This window comes from Acomys russatus, chromosome 6 (assembly GCF_903995435.1).
Source record: "Acomys russatus chromosome 6, mAcoRus1.1, whole genome shotgun sequence".
NCBI lineage: Eukaryota > Metazoa > Chordata > Mammalia > Rodentia > Muridae > Acomys > Acomys russatus.
Genome location: NC_067142.1, coordinates 37,401,745 through 37,410,780, shown reverse-complemented (window position 1 = coordinate 37,410,780; position 9,036 = coordinate 37,401,745). Strand labels below are relative to the sequence as shown.

The following is a 9,036-nucleotide window of genomic DNA, read 5'->3' as shown; positions in this document are numbered from 1 at the left end:
AGATCTCTCTACCACTGGTTACAAAGGCCGGGTGTGGTGGCACACATCTTTAATCCCAGCACTCGGGAGGCAGAGGCAGGCAGATCACTGGGAGTTCGAGGCCAGCCTGGTCTACACAGCGAGTCCAGGGCACAGCCAAGACTAAACAGAGAGACCCTGTCTTGAAAGCCCCCAAAAGTAGATAATAGGTACCCCACCACAGTAGCTTTCCATTCTTCTCTTCTTCATTACACTACACAGCTGTCGCCAACTGTTAATTATCAGTTTAAGTAGGGCACATATATTATTTAAATGTCCTTGCAAACTACTGGATCCGATTGTCGTTGTTGAGTTTTCCGGATGAGGATCACGCCTTTATCATACTTGACTCTTGCTTCTAACAGCAGACCAACAAAATAATAATTACTTCTGAAACTTAAGTGAATAAAATGCTGCAAAGCTCCAAGGAACCGCACGCGGATATTGGGAAGGGGCATATCAAACTAATTTTAGGTGTTGAAAAGTTTACATGTCTCCCAAGAGAAGAAGGGGCCACTGTTTGCTTTTGTTTCATATATTCAAAGCAACTTGAATATTTTAAACTGTATTTTAAATAGTTTAAGATATAGCATATTTGCTATATTCTTCACAATGAATACAAGTAAATTTTCAGCTTATTTAAAATGTGATCTACTAATTACTGATATACTAATACTTTGTTTCTTATTATTATCTTCTTTGAAAACCAACATGATTCTTAGAAGTTAATTTGGAAGAAAATTAGAGTGGATCAGAAGACAGGAATGCTCTTAAATGGAAAACAAAAAGATGGAACAGATATGTACAATCTGAATTAGACAAAAAATGGGTCATGAATGGACCTTATGTCTGTCACCCAGTGACATTATTGATATATATAATTGTGAAAGTATACTCTAAAATATTAGCATAATGGCAAAATCACCCTATGATACATGGCTCAAAAGATATGCATATTAATAAGCAATGTGCAATAACCCTTAAATATGAAAAATCAAGAAAAATAGAAGACAGAAAGAAACATACATAGTGTAACCTATCAGATATGTGTCTGTATATACCATATATAGATGTAGATATAGATATGCGCCTAGACACATGTAAAACAAGCACACAACTTTGATGGAACTTTTGAGGAGAGAAGAAATTTTCAGATTTATTCTACTTAAGAAATAAAAATATATCTTGACAGGAAACTATCTTAACTACTGGCAATCTTTTCTTCCTATTGAAGACTGATTGATTATTTTTCACAGCACCGGTCTGTCTCTTGAAAATAAATTTCTGTTGTTTTTATTAGTCCTTTAGTAAGAAACGTGACGAAGCCTGTCATTTCACTGTGGGCTGGATCTGGCTCCCAGCGAACTCACACAGCTTCCCTGTACCAAGTGTGCGAACTCATGACAGACCCACCTGATCCGGGTCGTTTGCACATTTATTTCAGAGAAACCTTTCTCAAAACATCTCCGTTCAAATCTTTCCTCCTAAAGGCTGTACTTGACCCGCTTTGCCAGCCTCCCCCTCGATGCTCACTTAGCCCTGCATTCGGTTTCAGCGACAGCGCCCACCTGTGTGCTTCCGCCATGTGCAGTGTGAGTTTACGCCTCCCTAGAAAAATGCTTCTGAAGGATTTCATGCGAAAGCACCAGCAACTCAAACTCTCCTCTTTCACTTCATCTTTTTTTTAATTCAATGAGAATGTCCACACTCTCCCTTCGGCAACTCAGTTATGTAGAAAAACCCGGGTGAGGGTTTCCTTTACTTAACTTTTCTCTTCCAAAGACACACTAAGCCCTGGGGGTCGCTCCCTGATTACATCATAGATGCTTTAGTCTCCCACTTACTCTCCCAATGTCACTTTCTTATTTAGAGTGTCGTTATCTTTTGTGCTTCCTGTCGTCTTCGCTTTTCCTGCCTCTAGCTTAGCGTCCTCTTATGTTCATAGTCCATCTTACAAAAATTTCATTTAAAGTTCAAAATGTTTTCCTGTAGCCCTCCCCTTCACTGTACTGGCTGAATCCGGACTGTGAGACCCGCCCCTCCATCTTCTCATTTCTGTAGGACCACACATCGAATCCATTAGGTCAGCCTGTACCTATCCTCAAAATAGCAAAAGACTGTCAGAAAAATAATAAAATGGGAACTTGTTTTCATTGAGATGAAATGTTCTGAAAATGATCATATGTCTGTGATGTATAATTACATGAATGCTTTAAATCTGAGACTTTCTAAAATCTTGGTTTATTTTATTTTTTACAGGGCAAGAAAATAATACATCCACTAATGGTAAGAATTAATATTTGACTTTTAATGTCTTATCTTTTAATGTTTACTTTTATAACATTCATGTATTTAATATAAATTTAAATTTATATTTACCAGGCAAAGAAAGAAATTCGAAAGAGAAATTTTATATTACTGTATAGTTCTGACATTCATATGTTCTTAAAATTCTTTCTAATAGAATTTGTTGACTACTTGAACATACTTTCCAAATTATATAAATGTTATTGTGTTTAATTAAACTTTAACATTTCTTAAAATTGACAATGTCATAGCAAGTTTCTCATGCCCTTAAAATTTTCACACTGTAAATAAATATTTAAAATCTGTACAAATCAACATAGATTAAGATTTGAATATAGAGAGGAAACTGTTATAAGGATATAATGTATGAAAAGAATTATTTTCAATAAAAGGAATTGAACTAAAAATGTAGCGAGAAGCCTAAAAACAACCTCACGTTTATTTAAGGACTACTGCATTTTATAAATTAATTGGATCTAGAATTTGCTTATGTTTAGAATTTAGTATATTTTCTCTGTTAGTTAAAATTTATTTTGTAATGTTTTTTCAAGAACAATTTTCCCTTCTCAAAGTTATGCTTGGAGATCTGACATTAAGATCGTCTGCATTAATACTTTACAAAAGTTCCTATTATAATTCAAGTAATTTTCTTTACGCTCTTCTGAGTTTTGAGAAAAGCAAATTTAAGTAATAATAACATTGCCAAATATTAAAACTCTTTTAAGTCCCAAATCATGGAGTTGACCTACAGGTGGTTGAAGAGAAATTGAATCCCTTCCATGTTGTTGCTGCTATAAATGTTTGTTTGCTGACTATGCATGTGGTTGACAGTATGTCTTAAGAAACTAAGTAAAACTGTACAATACATCTGTTTTAATAATTTAAATGCACATTTCAAGTGGAACAAATCTGACATAGTCTAAAATTGGATTTTTATAGGCATTATTTGTCATCAAATGAAAATTTATTCTGAATTGTAAAACACTATGCAGATACTATTAAATCCCACTCCCAAGCTCAAAGAAAGCATATTCTTTTAATTTTCAATGTCTAATAATAGAAGGTTATAGTCTCATTGTATGGCAGAGAGGTTTGATATAACACTCGATGCACAGAAGGCTGTGGATGGTTCATGCCAACTTCTTAAATGAAATTTGGCATTTTCCGTCACAAAATATTGTTACTCTCAGCCTACATAACTGAGACGTTGTTGCAGAAGAGGGGTGGCTGGCTATGGAATAAAATAATAGTCCACTCCTTACCGTGTTGAGAGATAAGTTGGAATTGTGACCCATAATGCAGAGGAGAATGGTGTTCCCAAATATCCCCAATGGGAACCAATCACTGCAAAATGTAAAACGTTCCAAGTGAGGATTCAGGGACAATACAACATTGCCAGGTTTACAACCATAAGTTTTACTTGTGAAACTTGGACTTAAGTGAGCACAAAGATATTAATGGTTCTACACAAGAAAGACTTCTCTGAAGACCCTCCTTCATACACTGAGGACTGAATTTGCTTTGCTGGAAAAAGTCTTGAGGGATTACACTCTTCAAAGCAGCATAGGTTTCTTACATAGACTGTTCAAAGTAATGCTTCTAAGGTTTTTTGTAGTTAGTCTACTAAATGGGAGCATGTCCATGTGTGTGATGGAGAGCTTGCTGCAACATTCTCTCGGGGTGAGAGACCATTGCAACCCTTCCACTACTACGGTTAATCTGACCTAAAAATATACTTTCATCAGTAAAGATGGCAGTGAGATAACAATGAGTGGACAGGGTCTAAAATCCCTATTTCCACCTTTCTTCATCCCCTGCCTGATTCTCTGCCCCCCCACTTCATCTTTTCTTTTTATTTAATTCTCTCTTCCTTCTGTCCTATGCATAGAAGATGAGAGACAGGTTAGAATTGTGACCCTGAAGAGTAGAGGTATGTTTTACCTCTAGTTCAGTTTGTGAAGGTTGCTTTAATCTTTATTTGGTAAAATACACCTAGTTTTGATTAAGTGAATATTTTGAATTTGCACATTTTAATACTCAAAGAAGTTAATGCATATTAAGATGGAATATTTAGGTTAAAAAAACAAAAACACTGCTACAGGTTCAGAGAGAATGTGATGTCTTCAAAAACTAAATCTGTTGTTATTTCTCTTTTTCCCAAAAATAAATACATTGCAAATAAGGGTAAGAACAGAACTGTCAGATTTACCACATTGTGCTAATGCCCATGCAGACAACACTCCCCGTGCATGGCCATATCCATGGAGCAGGTTTGTCTTTCACTCTCTCCTCAGCACCATTCCTTCAAAACAGTGAGCTGAACAGTTTTATTTCAGTACTACATGTCACACATAATTTCATAAAAGTAGATCAGTCACACTTCTCTATGAATTTTGCTCCAGGTTTTATTAATGTAACTCTTCCTTGTTTACATTTGAGTGATTTACTTATTTGCTGAATCTACACATATATGAAATTTTTGTTTTTTAGACAAGAGCTCCTTGTGTAGCACAAGATGCCTAGAACTTTCAGTCCCCTGCCTCAGCTCTTGAAAGATGGGGCTGCAGGCATGACGTATACACCTGATTCATCTAGACATTTCATTTGTTCCCCCACTTGAATCTTAACTCTCCTAATGATTCATCTCTGGCTTTATCCTTCTCCGCTATTACTTATAATCTGCAACTCTTTTCAGATTTTCTTTAGACATTACAGTCCTTGGGTTTCATTCTCCTGCAAGCAACAATTAAATGGAAAGAAAGCTAAGGGGAATTGCTGTTGAGTCACCTTCCTTATCTTGATTTTTAATTCTTAGTGCATAATTTGTATCATCTATCTATCTATCTATCTATCTATCTATCTATCTATCTATCATCTATTTATCTAATTTGTATCTACATATGTATACAGAATTAAATCTATATTCATATGTATATATATGTCTATATTGTATACACATACATATGTGTGTGTGTATTTGTGTGGGTCTATGCATGTGTTGATATGTGCATATGCTTGTGTGCCCGAGACTAGATGTCTGTGTATATACATATATATATATATATATATATATATATATATATATATATATCTGTCTGTCTGTGTATATGTATATGTGTATGTAGGCCTGTGTATATGTGTGTGGGTGTGCAAGTATGCATGCACACTATATGTCACATAAGCTTGATGTTTGTATGGGGTTGGAATGTTAGCACATGTATATAAATGGACATTTTGGGACATGATTTATATATTTCTTCTCTCCCATCACCTATCAACATAACAGGATTGAACACAACAGAAAAGGCCTTCTCTCTGCCTCAAAGTGACCCTTTACCTGCTCGCACCACTGAAGTCACACCCGCAAGCATCTCTGAAAGAGAAATTGACTCCTCAGAGACCACATTACTTCCAGGTGACCATTCAAACCAGTTCTCTCCAGAAATGGGGAGAATGCTGGTGTTCTTATTATAAAAGGCTGCCACACAGAGGCTCCTAACCAAAATGATAGTGGGGCTGGATTTGACTTTGAAAAGCTTTCTAAGGTGATCATTTGAGTGATGTGTGCTGTTTCCAAGCATTTGATTTTCTTCAAGCAAATGAACCTCAGCTGATAGTAAGGTTGCTTAGTTAAAACAGCCCAGCTGTGGTGCTCAGAAGACAGAAAGGGTGGGAGGGAAGAGCCTGTATCACCAGGGGAAGTCCCTGTCATGTCCGTCCTTGCGTCTCCACATCTGTGACAGCTGCTTGAGGGCAGCTCGAAGCCTCCTGCTGCACTAGGTTGGTCAGATTTCTCCCTTGCAGGGTGTTGACACTTTTGAGCTTCCTTGCAGCTGCCCTGAAGTGGAATATTCCCATTTCTTAGTTTCATTCTAGGTTCACCTTATCAGAAATACTAAAGATGGTCAACTAATTTTTTTTAACAGTCCATTCAGAATTACAGATCCCATTCTGAGATGTATAGTTTCCCCAGAAATACTTGTACTATTTCAGTTCTGAAAACAAACAAATAAAACCCCAGATAGTAAAATCTGGTAGCGGAATAAAACATAATGCAACCATGTTTATGATAAATAGCAGAAGAAGTGGGAGCTATTTTCCTAGGGAGGCCTGTGGCATTCCTTCCAACTTGAACATATTAGAAATGTTGGCTTCTCTTTGGTTCGACTTTAGATTTTCAGCATAGTCAGTACGTGCATCTGCCAACATAAGGTTGTGCACACCTTTCTGAAATAACAACTGTGGTACAGTTTTTTTTTTTTTTTTTTGTAGGCAAACAAAGTTTCCAAACACACTTTATAACTCACCTGCTTAACAGAACCATTTATCTTGGTCTAAAAAAGTAACAGGCATATACAGCACCAACACAGAAACGTCAGTGTTTCAAGTATAACGCAGCTAAGGTATTGTCAGATAGTAAGCAGTTAAGCAGAGAGTGGTCCTCCTTTTAGCAAATTCCCTGCTTCATCTTTATTCCTGCCACCAGCAGACGAGCTGCTTAGAACCCGTGTAAGCCTCAGGCCATTATGTCTGATGCTTATAGAAGTGTAAGTAAGGGTGAAGGCCAGGAGTGTTGGGTAGGACATGTGGTAGCAGCACACATTTTTCCACTTTTAATCTCATTTCACATACACGAAGCACACATTTGCAATGTCCTTCATTCACATATTTTATTTGAGCACACTAAAACCACAGAGCTTCTGATGGGCCATCTTTGGCAAAGGCTTCAGGTGGAGCCGGCGGGAGATACAGGTGAGCGATATCACTGTAGTTCTTGGCGCCATTTGATGGTGAAATTTTCCTGGAAAAATTTCTTATGCGTTCAAATAAAGGAGCATATTTTCTCTTTTAGAATAGTATGGCTATCATGACATTTTAATAGTATGCTGGGGAAAATTGTGTAGTTTGTGTTTATGGTTGATCAGTAGTTTTGCATGTAATTATATTTTTCTTAGTTGCTGATATACTTAGGGTAAATCTTTGAATTCACTTTTCTAATGGTGTAAACTATTCAAAATTGTCCTGTTTTGAAAATCCTATCTATAAGTATTCACATGCTCACATCACACTAGAGCATCGAATACTTATAAGAAAGGGCATGAATGTTGTAACTAAATACAGAATGATGTCCGCATATTTATAAACACCAATACTTATGATGTATTGCACAATAAAAACACCCTCTCAAATATTTTTTTTAAAAAAAATAAGCCATTTGATCATTAATTTACACACTCTGGGTCCTTGGCACTTTAATATGTATGAGCATGTGTGTATAAGCATGCATGCATGACTAGCTCCTCAGTGTTTCCAATACTGGATGCTAGCAATCTGTTAAAACTGCTAGTAAGGTGATTTAATAAAATGCTTTGTGTTTATTTTACATCTTTGATATTTCACAGTGATAAGAATCTTTGCATATATATATGCATCTATCTATCTATCTATCTATCTATCTATCTATCTATCTATCTATCTATTTGTGCTTTCTCTTATTCCTCCTTTGTGGTTTTGTAACCAGCACTTTGATATGTTTTAGACTTGTAGAGTTTCTTACTATTCTGTCTATAAGGCAGTTTTGCCTCCTGCCTCAGTCAATAAAGTTGCTGGAGAATCCAATAAACTTTCAGGGACTTGGAAGCCAAAGAAGCCACCTGAACCTCCTTCCTGCCCAGGGAACTTCAAGATCGTAATACATCGGGTCATGCTACGCTGGGGCAGCCTTGCCCCACATAGTTGTCTTAGAGTCGAAATTGCCAGCAGCAGAAGAGATTGACGTAACCATCTCACTTTTCAACCTCAGGGTTTTCATCCACGCTGGAGCCTCACCTGTCCATGCAGCCCGACCCGCAGACGCCCTCGGCCAGAGGACCTGACATGCAAACATTCAGCAGTCACGCTCACCTTACCACACTCATGCCTGCTCCCAATGGGACAGACTCACCAGGTTTGGGGCCTCTTTAGACACGTGCAGTAATGAAGAGTATGATAGCCACCTCCCTTTAAGAAGGGCGTGAGGAGCTGTGGCCGCTAGTTCAATACGGAGCACCTGCGGGTTGATGAATTAGTAATTTTATAGTTAACCTTAGGATGCTAGAAAAGGTGGCAAAGGTTATGCTAGCAGAGATGAGCTAATACCCAGGGTCTATGTTTCTACAGCTACCGCCTAGGGAAGCTTTGTTCTCTTGCAATAAAGAATAATGTAGCGAGTCCTTAAGACGTTGAACAACAAACAGCTGCGAAGAACGGAAGTTTCCTTCTCGATGAAGGGAACAGAAAACTTATTGCCACAATGGCGCTGTCATTAGAGAGGCAAACTCACATATCCCACGCAGACTTCTAGACTGCTTTTTCTTATCTGTTCTTATAACAATGCAACATATTCTCTCATTTCTTTTCACAAACCAGAGTCGAAATAACTTCATGGTGTCATTTTATATGAGAGAGATATAACTATGTCCTTTATCAGGTTGTAATTCCATAATATTATACAGGCACACTCCGTGGCTTGGCTGTTTGACAGGAGTTAGTTAGACATGTGGCAGCAGCCTTCTGGCTGGCATGGGAGAATCTTGCTTCAGGATGAATCAAGTAAGGAGGCCAAGTCCACACATGGGATAATTATTATTTTTGAAACAATAATGCTGCTCCCTTGGCCTAAAAACTAGCACAGGCAAAGATTGGTCTCACCCACTCCTGTCACTCCAGCAG

The 9,036-nt window shown here is 37.5% G+C and overlaps 1 protein-coding gene across 1 annotated transcript in view; it reads left to right on the top strand.

Moving 5' to 3' along the window:
• Positions 1–5,439: 5,439 nt before the first annotated feature.
• The window catches only part of Ptprc (protein tyrosine phosphatase receptor type C), a 60,702-nt gene continuing 57,105 nt past the window's right edge, over positions 5,440–9,036 (top strand). Inside the window, exons 1-2 of the mRNA XM_051148314.1 lie at positions 5,440–5,740; positions 8,129–8,287. Of these exons, the coding sequence (XP_051004271.1) occupies positions 5,551–5,740; positions 8,129–8,287 (349 nt within the window). The 5' untranslated portion in view covers positions 5,440–5,550. The remainder of the gene's footprint in view (positions 5,741–8,128; positions 8,288–9,036) is intronic.